Source organism: Poecile atricapillus, chromosome 3 (assembly GCF_030490865.1).
Source record: "Poecile atricapillus isolate bPoeAtr1 chromosome 3, bPoeAtr1.hap1, whole genome shotgun sequence".
In the NCBI taxonomy this organism is placed as follows: Eukaryota; Metazoa; Chordata; class Aves; order Passeriformes; family Paridae; genus Poecile; species Poecile atricapillus.
This window is the reverse complement of record NC_081251.1, coordinates 59323261-59337948: the sequence shown is the minus strand read 5'-3', so window position 1 is coordinate 59337948 and position 14688 is coordinate 59323261. Positions and strand designations below refer to the sequence as shown.

The 14688-nt window shown below is 41.8% G+C and overlaps 1 protein-coding gene across 1 annotated transcript; it reads left to right on the top strand.

Moving 5' to 3' along the window:
* Positions 1-1099: 1099 nt before the first annotated feature.
* On the top strand, positions 1100-7281 carry FBXO5 (F-box protein 5). The gene is made up of 5 exons (XM_058835375.1): positions 1100-1128; positions 2956-3692; positions 3999-4089; positions 5219-5380; positions 6610-7281. The coding sequence occupies exons 2-5, from the start codon at positions 2971-2973 to the stop codon at positions 6859-6861; spliced, it is 1227 nt and encodes a 408-aa protein (XP_058691358.1). The 5' UTR covers positions 1100-1128; positions 2956-2970; the 3' UTR covers positions 6862-7281.
* The last annotated feature ends 7407 nt before the right edge of the window (positions 7282-14688 follow it).

Sequence of the window (14688 nt, the reverse complement as noted above, 5' to 3'; positions counted from 1 at the left end):
GGTAATTGCTTAGGTGCTTGTCACTCTAGACCTTCCCTGATTTTCCAGTCTGTCTGACCAGATCCTGCCTCCCTATTCTCATCTGGCTCTTGAACAAACACTAAATGAGGTGTTGCCTTGCAAGTGACCAGGCTCTGATCAGTGTGAGAAAAACTAGACATCCTGTAGGTCTGGCAGGAGGCTGACAGAGGTATTCCAAACCTGACATCTGACAGTGCTGTACATAGGGGGACTTCACTGTCCTCCTTGGCCTGTCATGGCAAGCTTTACTGTGTAAAGACTCGAAGTCCTCTGCTGTCCCTGTATTAATTTTACTGCAAGGGATGTTGTCTCTGCAAATGCAGCCTCCTTGAGCTGTGAGCAGATTGCCTTTCCAGCAGTGGTAGGGATCTAGTGTCCAGTCAGCCTAGCTCGCGGTAGTGCTCCTGCTCACTCTGCAACATTGTCATGTGTAGCATTGGTCGTATAACATAGATGTAGTTCTTTTGTGGAGAGGAGCCCAGATTCACCGCCAGACTTGAATCACAGAATGGGTCAGGTTGGAAGGGACCACAGTGGATCATCCCGTCCACCATCCCTGGTTATGCCTGGTCACCCTCGAGCACGTGGCACAGGATTGCAGCCGGGCTGCTCTTGGATATCTCCGGTGCGGGAGAGAATCCTTCCCCGGTAAAGGAGCTTTGCACATTAGGAGCGTGCCAGGGTGATGGGAAGATCCCAGGCGCGTCCATTTAAAGCAGACACAGAGGCAGCTGGGCGCCAGGCTGCGTTTACGCGTGTCAGTGCCGTGAGGCGGCGACCGCCGGTTCCTTCGGGGCCGAGAGCGGTGCGGGGCCGAGGGCGGGAGGAAGAGGCGGGCGGGAGCGGCCAGCGCGGGAGCCGCGGCCGCGCCACTCGCGTCCCTCCCTGGCGGCCGAGGAGGGAAAAGCGAGGGCCGGGCCCGGCCCCGCCCGCCGCGCCCGGGATTGGCCCCCGCCGCCTGCCCGCCGCCCATTGGCCGCGGCCGGCGCTGCGGCGCCTCGCCATTGGCTGCCGCGGTTTTGGATACCAAATTTAAAGTTTTTAAAAACCGCCCGGCGCGAGCGGGACGCATTCACTGCCCGCGGCGGCGCCGGCGCGGCCCTGCAGGTGAGCGCGGGGCGGGCAGCGAGCTCCGCCGGGAGCCGCTCCGGGGCTCCACGGCCGGGGCTCCGCTCCCGGGCCGGCTCGGGGGCAGCGGGGCTCCGCGGTTAAGGCTGTTTGGCTGGGGTGGCGGGAGCGTGCGGGTGCTGGCGGCGCTGCGGCGGGACCGGACGGACTGGGGATGGCGATTCCTGGCGGCTAGCCGGTCCCACTGCTCTAGCCTAGCCCCACAGCTATCCTGCCGGCGGGACGGGATGGGACGGGACGAGACGAGATGGGATGGGATGGGACGGGACGGGACTGTGGCTTATTGCAGCTCCACGATCCCGCCAACGAGCCGCGTGTGGGGTGACGGCGGCTGCTGGCCGCCCTGGCGGGGCCGGAGCCGGGCCGGGGTGCGGATCGCAGCTCGGATCCCGCCGGCGGGCAGCGGCGGGCGGGGAGCGCCGCGCAGCGCTGTCTCCCGCCCGCCGGCCACGCTGTAGGATGGGCATCCCCCCGGCGCGCTCCCGCCAGCCCCGCCACCACCGATTTAGGGGGAATCCTCCATTGCGGGGGAAACGGGAGGCCCCCGAAGGCGCGGGGTGAAGTTCACGGGGCCCTGGGGCACGGGAGAGGAGCCCGGTGTACCTGCACCGACCCGGGCCATCTTGAGCGCTGGGCGGGAGCAGCCTGACAGCGCCGCGGGGCCCCGCGGCTGAGCCCGCTCCTCCGGGGGTCGTAGCAGGCCCTGGTGCACCGAAACGTGATTTGGGGACATTTTCCAAATCATCGGGATTTCAGCCCAAAAGCTTCTCTGCCATTTCGCAGGGAAGGGGAGGAGGAGGCTTAGGAAGGGCTTGCATCTCGTCCCCCAACACACGATACAAAGCTATAAGCTTATTTGCTCCTTTCTCCCACCAAACATAGGTACAAAGAAGGAACTTTTTCTCTAAGTCGTTCATGAAACACATTTTTCAAGTGTTTTTTTCCAAAACTTCTGTAACTGCTAAAATCCTTTAAAATGCTTACTCAAATCGGGGATCTTCTACTTTCTATGGATTGCAAAGCGTGTAGAAACTTATTTTCCCTTTAGATTTAACTGGGGAGACATGACCTCCTTCTCCCCTTCAGCCCTCGCCCATCCCCCCGCAATTGTTAATATAGATAGCACCACATTTCGAGGGGGAGGGGAATGGAACAGAGCGAGAAAAGCTCAGTTCCCCTATGATATCTATCGACCTCCCACCCTCTTTAAATTTTGCTTGAACCTTTATTTCACGCTATTGTTTGAGGATGGCCGCTTTCCTTTGTATTTTACTCACGCATGTGAACACTCAAGCCTTTCCTGTGGCACCCAGCCTCCTCCCTTCTCAGAAATGCCAGACATCTGGCTGCAGCAGCAGCATTGCCTCTGGTCTTGGACACAAACTCAGGCTTCTCTGGCCTGCACAGGCCTGCGGTCACTCATGGACCCTGTGCCACTGGTGTTCCTTGCAGGGACCTCCTGTGTCTTGACTATAAAGGTTGCTTCCTTTACGGTAGGAAGTGGAAGCACTGATGTGTCCCATCTATGCTGGTGAAATGGTGACCAAGTAAATCACCCAGGCAGTTTTCTTGCCCTAGGTATACGTAGCATAAAACTAGCTTTTGGGAAGATCTTACATAGATTTCATCAGTGGCTATTCAAATCCTTAGTTCCACTAGTTGTATTTTAGACACTAGACAGTGAGTCAGATGAAAGTGTAAAACTCATAATGCAGAAGGGGGGAGCATGGTAGGGTCTTTATAAAAAAAAAGGATTTGTGATTAGTTTATGCTGTGTTTTCATACTGCTCTTGTTGTTTCTTGCAGAATACAAACAACAAAATGAAATCAAACCTTAACCGCTCTTGCAGAATGAAACGTGATTATGACTGCACGTCTCTTCATGCTGGATTTGCATCATTGAAATGTGCTGTGGAGAAAACAAAACTGGAAAAATCCTGCCCCTTGAATTATGACAAAGGCTTTTGTAAAACCTGTGCAGAAGAACATCAGAAAGCGCTCCTTAGTGACTCATACCATGCAGCCACCAGAAATCTCAATCTTGAAGATGGAGAAAGACCCATACATAACAAAGAAAACAACCAAGTAACTCAGAGACTTGATGAAGGTACCTGTGAAATGGAGATAATGGAAAGTAGTAAACTTAATGAGGACAGCGGTTATTCCTCTATGTTAAATACTCACTATGCTGATGCAATAGAACATGAGGATAGCTTACCTTTGGCTGGGAATCTCTGTGGTACACCAAAGCATTGTCTCATGAAGAACCAAATACAAGAACAGTTTTCAAAGAAGACACTGTTGCCAGTAATCCATTATGAAGAAGTGATTTGCTCAACTTTGAAAAAAAGTGGTAAAAGAAATCTCAAGTCTTGGGCTGCTGTAGACAGAATTGTTTCTAGGGGAAAATTTGAACTTTGTAACTTAATTGGAAGGAAAATGGGGCTGGATAGAATAGACATTCTTGCTGAACTCTTCCAAAAGAACCTGAAGCATGTATTAGCAAACATTTTAAGGCATCTCAGCGAGATGGATTTAGTAAAGTAAGTATATCAATGTCATTGCATTTCACTGGAAAAGGAAAAAACCTAATCGGATGCCTTAATGTTTTAGATATGGGCTTTGTGGCATTTACTGAATGTTTAGTATTATGTGTTAATATATTACAACATGAGCTGACAAGGTAAGCCATGATACACATGGAGAATGTGTCTTTTCCCTAAAAGGCAAATTAAAGGCAACAACTGTGAACATAGTCTGTCTTTATGTAAAAGAAAATTATTAGTTATTCTTGCTATTTAATAAATCCCTTTCTTAGGAGGCAACTAATGTTTGTGTTGTTGTTGCAGCTTTGCCAAAGTCAGCACAACATGGCAGAAGATTCTACAAGAAGATAAATGGATTTTCCAAATGTATAGCAGAGCTGTGAAAAACCTTTCTGTAAGTTTCTGCACTGAACCATCAGTATTTTTCTGCTATTTCAGGTCTCTTCCTACACTTTAGAGATCACAGAAAAGTTTCTTAGATTGAAAATTGTCACTGGAGCATCTTTGTCCTGTTAGGATGCTTTGTCTCAAGCATTGCTGGTTACATCAGTGATTTCAGGGGCCCCAAAGAAGGCTGACTGAGAAGGTGACCCAAGGAAAGATGCAAATGTTTTTAAGAGCTTCCACAAGTCCTGTGTTCCAGAGAAAGGCAGGAAGGAAAGTCATTGCCAGCGCAGCTCACTGGGCAAGCCCTAGAGTCTCCCAGCAGAGGCCTGCTTGCTTCTGCATCCCCACTGATGCAGAAAGGAGTAAGGCTGAGATAAACTGCTCAGCTGGCTCTGTGAATCAGGGTCTCTTGTTTATAGCAGTAGTCTCTCAAATCCACCATGGCTTCTGCGGAAAGCTGAAAAGCTTTGTGCACTGTGAGCTATTCCTAATGCCTCTGTCCTATGAAATACAAATACTAGATCCATCCACACTAGACTAGTGTTTTATCAAGTCAGGACTCTTAAAACACTACCAGTGTTTTTCCTTCTTGAGAGATGGAGAGACAGAACAAACGGGCTTAGGATCTGCCACAGGATAAGGTTGTTAACTAGTTTGGGTTTTATATAATATTTTACAGTGCTGTTTGGGTATATTCATCCATAAATTTGATGTCTTCCATGCTATTGTATGCTTTTCTGTTTAACTTGAACTGGAAACTTGGTGGGTGGAGTTTATTTTTCACAAAGAAAGCTTCAAGCATTCCTGTTCACCATGAAAAATTGAAAATACTGATTTTTCCTTTAAAAATTATGATGAATAGGTTACATGCTCTGCTTAAATAACTGTTAATATGAAAGCAGGATTACATAATAGAAGGTTGGTTTTTGAATGAGGAACTAGGGAGCCATTCTATGCATTAATAACAGAAGTGAGTGAAAGTTATGATAAAATCAGTAGCACTCCTTGGTGTGATGCTTTGTTATTGGAAACCAGGAGGAAGGATCTGAAATTACTTATTGACTTCTATTAAACAAAAAAATCTGTATCAGATAAGTTGTCTTCCCAAATTTGAGTCTCTGTTTTCTTTTTGTTAGAATGTCACTAAGGCACCAGAGCATGCTGCAACAAGAGAGTATGTTCTCTACAGAGTGTCCTTAGCTTCCATTCAGAAAGCAACTCCCCCAAAAAACTTGAACAAGAAAAGCACCAGATCCAAAGCATCTAGGAATCACAGCAGACTCATGGAGTTTTCTGAGGTAAGTGGGGATTTCCAATAATCTTTAACTTCTCTCATGTTGTCTGGCAAACAATCACCTTGTAAAACATATTTTTGACAGTAGCATTTCCAATTCCAAGTCTTTGTAATTATTATTAATATGCCAGATTTTGTGTAGTGCACCAATTTAAGACAATGTCAGAAGCAAAGTGGAAAATATCAATATGCTGGGATATCCTACATACTTTTTTTTCCTTCTTAAGAATTTCACTTAGTGAGTTTTTATTTTGCTTAAATTGTCTTGTCAGATATGAAGAAATTTAGTAATTTTCTGTTATTTTCCATGGTTTTGTAATGAATCACACATTTTCCAGATCAGCAATATCACAAAAACTCTCAACTTTGCCTCAAAACTGATGGACAATTAGGAAAAAAAAAGACCAGAGGCTTAATAGTTTTTAGTTTCAATTTTTAAAATAATTATCAATACGTAATCATTTTAATCATTCTATGGGGTTTTTACCAACCAATTACCTGGCATTAAAATTACTTTTTTAACTACATATTTATAGTATGTCACATATTTGGAGTTGTCAATAGCTGCCAAGAGCCTGTTTCCCCTTCACCTTATTTTTCTTAAGCTGTCTTTTTTTTTCCACATACTTGCAATGCAGACCTGCACCTATATCTTATAAGACTTTCAAAAATGCTTATTTAAAGTTATTGCTTGTTAGAAGCAAAAGAATTTCCTAACTGGAAAAAGGTTTTATGTTCAAGTCTTATTCTGCAAATTGATGCAATAAGAGAAGATGAAATGTTGCTGAAAAGTATAATCAAGATGCTGTCATACTACTCTATAGGACTTTGTAGCAATAAGAATGTCAAAGTACAACTGTTCAGTAACACTCTTAAAATTTAATTCCTGATATATGCATCTACACAAGTACATCACCTTCCTTGAATGAGATTTGGAAGATTCAGGAAGGCTGTTATTCTTACTGCTCTTGATTTAGCCTGTCCTTTAACCTTTAAATTTTAAGAATTTTAAATTGGCTACCTCTATTCCAGTACAAAATACCTGTACTTATAGACTGATTATTCCTGTTCAGTCTCCATCAGAATTTGATGCAACAAGAATTAGGCTTAATTTCTAGTTTGCCTCTACATTAGGAGAAGTTACATTTTGTGGCGCTAAGGTAATATCAGGAAGTGTTTGGAGAGTGCATTTACCCTCTACTCATGAATTTCTGTGTGTGCTTTTTCCAACAGGCTGCCAGGAACTTGAAAAACACTGAAAGCCTTAAAGCCTGCCATCGCTGTGGCTCACCTGCCAAGTATGACTCCTACCTCCAAAGAGCAACGTGCAATCGTGAAAGCTGTGGCTTTGACTTCTGCACTAAGTGCATGTGCAGCTACCACAGCTTCAGTGACTGTATGAGCAGCAAACCAGTGAAACACTACTATGCACCAGGGCCGCTTCCTGGGACTAAGAAAAGCAAACAGAATCTAAAGAGATTGTGATCCATCCCCCCCAATAGAAATTGGCAAGTGTCCCATTAAAATTTTTTTAGTCGTCCACAAAGAGAATGCTTTCTGCTCTTCCATATTCATAAAAATGGTTAATTCTATTATTCCTCTTTACTATTTAATTATCCTGCTCTGAAAGGTTTTAAAAGCATTTCTAGTGCCATCGAGTGAGATGAGTGGAGCCCCTTTTAATGTGAAAATATGAGGGAGACGAGATTTTATGGTTTCTTGAAGCTTTGGCTTTGATTTTTAAAATGTGGACATTCATACCATTTTCTCTGATGGCTTCTCTTGTGTGAGTCTTAAATTGTTCTTCCTTCATTTCTTTCATTTCTTGAACCCTTTCCAAATTAAAAAAAAAAGTACTGTGTGTTGGCTATACTGCTAAAAAATACTTTGACTTTTTTTGAATTCACAAACTAATTTTAATATTTGTATATATTTGTAAATATTGTTCATATTTGTCTTGTAAATGTAAAAATAAATGATTATTTGCAACAACTTGGTTGGCAAATCTGTCCTTCCTATTTATCATCCTAAAACATTGCTTCTCATGCTTTTTTTGCAGGTTTTTTAGTATGTGTTTCTTTAAATTGTTGATTTAACAAAGGGCAAGTCAAGTCTTCCTGGGTTTTTGTAAGTACTAAATCCATTGTCATGCTGTATTTATGCATCTTTCCTAAGGGCTCTTATCAGTAATTGCCTATAGTGTCAAAAGTGCCAACACTTCCTTTTCATTTCAATGGAAATTTTTCTTTTGCCTGGATTCATGCTGTTGCCAAACTAGCTCACTATCAGCAGAATATTCCTGATCCCACAGTAAAGAAAGGCAAGCTTTCAAGAAATAGACTTAATAATTTTGTGGAATTAACTGGGGTGGGTTTTTTTCCCCCTTTGATAAGTGAACAACAGACTGGGAGGATCACACTGTAGGTCCTGTTTCTTGAACTATAGTTACATTTATTATATAATATATATACATAAGTGAATTATATATTACATGAATTATAGTATTCAGGAGAGTGGGAATGGTTTCAAAGTTAGGAGAAAGTAGGTTTAGACTGGATAATAGGAAAACATTATTTTACTGTGAGGGTGGTGAAACACTGAAACGTTTTCTAGAGAAACTGGATGCCCAACTCCAGAAGTGTATATGGAGCTCTGAACAGCCTGGTCTAATGAAAGGTGTGCCTGTTTGGAGCACAGGAGTTGGAACTAAATGATCTTTGAGGTCCCTTCCAACTCACACCATTCTATGAATCTGATCTTATTATGCTTTATTCCAGTATTTAGACACCATCTTGGTACATATAAAACCACAGCAAGTATTAGAGTACACAGAGATAAGAAATCTTACAAGCAAAGTTTGTTGCAAAATTTTAATCTGTTTCTACTGAAATTCCTGTCTCCTGAAGATAATATATCAGATTCAGATCACATTATCTGAACAGAACTGCTGTTTCCTATAGTACTTTCAAGAAAGGTGGCCCAGGACTTCACAGTTATACTGGTGTTGCACTGTAAGGATACATCTTGAATTAAAATTGTGTGTTTTCAAGCTGAGTGTGGTATATCAAGTTTATCTTCATATTTTTGAGCTTACTCAAGGAACAATGCACTTTCTAGTAGGCCTAACAATTTGTACATTGAGTAAAGAACAGCTGCTCTTCCTTTTTTTTTTTCATTTTTAGCTGTAGAAATTTATCTGTTCATGAAGAATTTTGAGAAAAATTCCTTGTGACTTCTAGATAAGAGAGAAGAAATGGACATTTTCCACTAACTTCTGAGTGATAAGAAGCAACTACCTTCTACCTGAAAACTTGTTGGAAAGGTCAAATTATTTGACTTAATGAAACTTTGGTCAAGCTGTAATGAATCTGCTGCAAACCATTGTGGCTGTTTTCATTTTCCCAACCATTTTTGATTTATATGATTCTCATATCCTTGCCTACCACCTTTAGTTTTAATTAGAATTAGACATTTAAGATTGCAGTCTTCTACAGGTAGGTGACAACTTCTTAGGACCTTGATCTATTATCAACACTTACAATTTTCTTATGCACAGGATCTGTTAGGATGGCACAGCTATTTCTTTATCATAATATCCTGCCCAGCATTTGAAACCTTGTCCAATAACACTGAGCAAGGAGCCTGAATAAAACCATGCATCTTACTGAAAGTCGAGGTTTGATCTCCTCATAAATAGTTTCAGTGAATGGTGAACTGCAGAAAAAAAAAGGGGTGGGCAATCAGTCCCTACCCAGGCATGCTAGCATCTACTGTTGAGGGAGAAAGCAAGTCCTCAGAGAGTGAGGATAATGGGTGTTACTACTAGTAAGTGCCCCAACCAGTCCTGAGGAGAGTGGTGTGCCAGAGGTGTGAAAGTCGTAGATGCTTTTGTTGTTAATGTCTGTGCCCAGCTATCTTGGCCCTGCCTTTGATATGCAGGCGGTGTGAGTCATACCTAGGGCAAGAGCACAGCACTTGCCATATGGAGATCAGTACTCCTCAGGTACTGCAGCTGTTGTCAAAAACCACTTTCAAACCCAGCAGTTGGCAGCCCCAGTGACTTTGCAGGAATGTGATAAGCTGCTTACCCACACTGCATACGCCTTTCAGATCTACAGAGGGTGATAAATACCTGCAGGCTGCCAGAGCCTCCTGCCGCCTGGTGCAAGGACAGATTTCTTCCAGTTACTTTATCTCTAGAAATGGCTCTGCATGGTGAGGAAGGGTGGGACGTTTCTCTGCTATGTAAATTGCTCTGTCTAGCAGCTGTTGCCCCCATCTCGAACAGCTGGGAAGACAGATTATTCCTTCTGCCTAACTCTAGTTGGGAGACAGACAAAGGCAGGCATTTAGGACTTTCTGAAATCTATACTGAGTATGTGCATTTTTTCAGATCTTCTTTCTTGCACTTACCTAATCTCAAGGAGCTGCTTGAGGTGCTTGTACCTTTCTGCAAGTTATTAAAGGCAATTTCAGCTTGAACCACAGCAAAGAGAGAAGCTGAAGTGCCTGATAGTGATGATAGAATCACCTGTATGGACAGGGACAATTTGGATGGACTTACCAGTTTAATATATTCTCCAGCAGAAACCTTTGCGCTCTGATGACATATGTTCTCCCTCACCAAAGGTTTCACTGCAAAGAAGCAAACTTTTAGTATTTAAATGTTTTTTTAACATTTTTTTAAAAAAGTATAAAAGTCATAGTTGTGTCAGTGACCACTCCCAAAAAATTCTGTATATTAGCCCTAAAAGATAAAGTCTGCCCTGACTTAGAGACTTTAAAAAGAAGGAATCTAGATTAAGATTCTAAATAAGAAATTTTTTTTCTGCCTCCCAAAGCCAAGGACAGACAGCCCTTTTGAGGAAATAATGCTTAGTCTAGAGATTTTTTAAAATGAAATCTGTTCTGGAAAGGAAAAACCACGAGATGGTGCTCTTGACTCACTCACTGCTTGAAGCTGGATTCATTGAGCTCCTTTTGCTGTGTTCACTGAGTGTATTCCCTCCACTTCTAGTAAGTGTAGCTGTAGATCTACTTACTACAGCCACTTACTACTGCAGATTAAATCTGCAACTAAAAGAACAAAACCCAAACCTTGAATTTGATTACTGATTTTAACATTAGTTTCAAACATATTTGTGTAGGATAGGTACCCATTTGCTAAACTTAAAAATATACAGGTGCCTTTCATAAAAGCTTTGTTCTGAAAAATGCATATGCCTTCTTCAAGGAGTGATTAACTTGAAACATGATGTTTACCTTGCCCACCTTGTGCCCTCATTGTGATAACTGGACACTAAATCACCACTCTTAAGCACTGGCTGCAAGCTGTCCTATGAAGCCATCAGTGCAGATCTGGAGGAAGCAGCAAACAGAGTCTTTGCTTGGGATTGGACATGGTGTTCCTGACTGATGGAGGTTTGGTGAACACTCAACAGCACTACAGCTGTGGTGCCACCTTGACTTGCCTTCTGGCAGGAGCTAATGGTGGCAACTTGCAAAATATCTAATAGGCACAGCATGCATATGTCACTTCTTGTAGAGTGCCTGCACTGTGCTTAGGAGGGGCTGGCACCTTGAGCAGAAATGCCATTACCTGAATGCAAGGATGGACCAGGCCAGTGATAGATGCTTGATTTTTGAAGACACTTGCCATGATGAAAAGATAGTTGAAATATGGAGTAGAGGATGAGGAGTTACAGAGATGGACAACTCCTGGACTGTGAGTCTTTACCTAAGGATGTACAAATTGTCAGGTCCACCCAATTTAATATAACCTTGTCAGAATGTTTCTCCTCTGAAGTAGTCCATGGGAACCTAAGGATAAAGGTCAAACATAGTGCTGATATTCTCAACACAAAATAGCTAGGCTCTATGCTGGCACAGGCAGAAATAGCTGCAAGACTCAAATGATGGAACAGACATTGTTGTAGTGGCCACTGAGATGGCTCAGCAGCAGCTGAGGTTTTGTCCCTTAAGGTTTTATATTGTTCTGCTTTTTGCATTCAGAGCTGCCCTCACAGTACCTCAGCCCAGCATTCAAACAAGCCTAATGCCGTCCTCAGCCAGCTGCAGTGTCACAGCCAGGCCATGGCCAAAGACGCTGAGGTTTTCTGGCCGTGCAAGTGCATGTCTGGGAAGAGGGAGGGAGCCCTGCTCCTCCACTGCCCTATTTCCCACCTCATAAGTGCTGGCAAGCTTTTGGGATATGCCAGCAGTACTGTTGCCCTTGGCTGCCATAGCTGTGCCAGGCCAGGGCTGAAAAACAAAGGCCTCTGGGCATTTGATGTATCCTTGTAGCCAGACCAAGGCAGTAATGGTTCATGCTGGTTTGGGGTTAAAAAGCCTCTCTGGCTTCATCAGGCTCTCAGGTCAGACACACAGGGAGGGTTGGGGGTGTCTCTAACTTAAAGTATTTACTGTGGGCATGTAAAGGTCAGGCAGCCCCCAGCTGCTGTGCAGAAGGCCTGGGCTCAGGAGACACTCCTGTTTCAGGAGGTACGGCTCTTCCAGGGATAATGGCAGCTACAGCTTCACACTTGGCACTTGGGATGGGCACAGCTGTGGTGGCCATCTCCTCCCAAAACTCCCCTCTGCTTCCTGCCCATGCCAGCTCTGTGCCCAGCAGAGAGCGCAGTGCCCCTGCTCAGCAGGGAGGAAGGCTGCTTCCAGAGGCTCCACTGAGCTGGCTGCTGCATGAATCATGATGCAAACACGATGACACAAGAGCTCTGACACTTACCTCTTGTGTTTAGTGTCATTTTCTGAGGGTCCACCTTGGCTCAGTTAATTACATTGTACAACTGATTTTTGTTAGTCATGTAGATCTAATTTTCAAGATTGTCCCTCGGTACCAAATTAGCAGAGAAAACATCAACTGCAATTTGCTTACAAACATACTTTAAACACCAGCTGCTTGTAAAAATGCATATGATGTTTTTAAATTAAAAAGCTCTGTGTTGCCTTAAAAATACTTGCAACAGGCAGCATAACAGTCACTTTCTGCAACATGTTTACCTATATACTCAACAATAAAAGATCTGTGTGCCAGTAGGAAATCCAGAAAGTTTGAATTGCTTCATGTCCCTTTCTTCCCTTGTGGCACATGGTTGTGTAAAAAATTGTGACACTAAACTGTAGTAGTGAGAGCCATCTGAAGCAGGGTAAAAAAACTTGTAAGCTGTCATACGTTTAAGATAAGTAAACCAGTAGGAATACCACTGGACTTCCAATCTCACTGTATACACTTTGACAATGGTTTTGGCAAAATAAGCAATTCACATTTTTTCTGACGTCCTCACCTCTGCTAAATAGCAGTTATATTAGCAGTTATATTCTCAGTATTTGTACTTGATATAGGAATGTAAAATATATAAAATAAGATGTCTCAGTGCCTTACACCACTACCACAGCCCCACCAGTCTGCCATGAATTAACCATGTAGTAGATAACAAGTACACTTTTTAGTATTTTTATTTATATTCTCAGCATGCTAATACTCATAGAGTTATTCTCTTGTCAGTACTGATAATCTTCACTTTTCTCAACACTCTTGTAAATGGCTTATATCCTGAAGGCTGACTTTAAAAGATTAAGACAACTCTTTTACTGTTTAACATATCAGAACAGAAGACATATTCTTTCCTTGGACTTACAATCAAGAGCAAGTTTTTCACTGTTAATACAGAACCCTTTATCCTCACTTATAGCTAGGTTTTCACAAAGTTTCTTGTGCAGATGGTAATTCAATATATTGCATTATGTTCACATGCCAGTCTCAAATATGATTAAAATTCTTTCAGATTTCCTTTCCATACACATCGGCACTAAAGCAAATTAAATGCCTTTTTTGTACTTATTGTACCACATATCAATTTCATAAATTCTGGTGAGCACAATCAAAGGTACCAATTGTGCACATTGTAGTAAGACTTGGATTTTGTGTTACCTGGTGCTCAAACAATCAGTAAAACTTCTGGGAATGTGAGGGGATGTCTACAAAAGGCAGATTACTGATTTAATTCATTAATGTTTGAAATTGGGTTACTTTATTGATGAAGTAATATATAGATAGATACAGCTATAGATATACAAAGGAGATTGTATCAAATGATAAAACCAGGCTCAGCTCATGCCTCAAACACCTTTAAGGCCAAGCAAAGATCAGAGGTAACAAATATCTTTATTTTTCTTTCTGATATGAAATTCACCTTTTGAAGCAACTTCTTACTGCAGATAAGTGATGTACACTTGTACAGCCCTCCTAAGTCTTCATCACATACATCTGATATGCAGCTGATAAAATCAGAAATTTAGTCTCCTGTATAGAACCAGGATAAACGTCTACCACTGCTAAGTGAGCTGAAATAGTTGTCATTCCAAGTGAAAATACCTGTGACTTGACCAGTGGATTAAGCTTCTAAAGTTTAACAGATGTTAATTATGGAGAGGATGGTAGAGGGTAAATATTGCTTTTCCTTTGCTATCTTTCCTGAATACATTAAGTATATGATTTAATATGGGCTCACAAGGACTATAAGCTAAAAAGGAAAAGCCATCAGCTATATTACTATTTATTTCTTTTCCTTTGATCTTAAATTAGTAGATTCTTTTTCAGAGAAATCATTAAATAAAATTGTAATGTTCAAAAATATTTCTGAATGTTTTCATTGCCATATGAATAGAAATTCTTTTTTACCAACCAACTAAATTTTTATTCAGGGAATAAGGTTTTCCTATTCCAGAGTTATCTGTATACTTAATTCCAGTAATTGTTCACAGAAAATTTATTCAATTTAAAAAAAAAAAATACATCACACATAGAAATTAAAAAGTCTCTGTTAACTATTGTGCTCGGACTTAGTTGCAAGTAGGGACATTATACAATAAATTATTTTAAGTATAGAGTTTAGTTTTAATTTGCAGAATTTTAAACTTATATTTTTGACCCTTTTTCAATATGTAAAGTGTGTTTTATTAAAGCTTTTTTTAAAAAATTCTAAGCTTATTAAAATATATAAAAAACATGAAGGATAACTGCAGGTATATATTTTTATCTGAAAAGTTGTATTTTTGAATGGGATTTTAGCCTCTTTTTTTGCTTCTTCATTACCTCAGATCCTTTCAGAGAAATGGAGAAAGAAGCATTATGCCAGCCCTTTGTTCAATCTATCTTTCACTTTTATTAGCATTTAACAGAAATTTATGTGGGAACTATGCTGAAAAGACATCAGTTATATAAACTTGTGAACAGCAAATTATGAAAGTATGAAAAATAAAATATGTATGCCATGTCTTTGTTTCTAATGA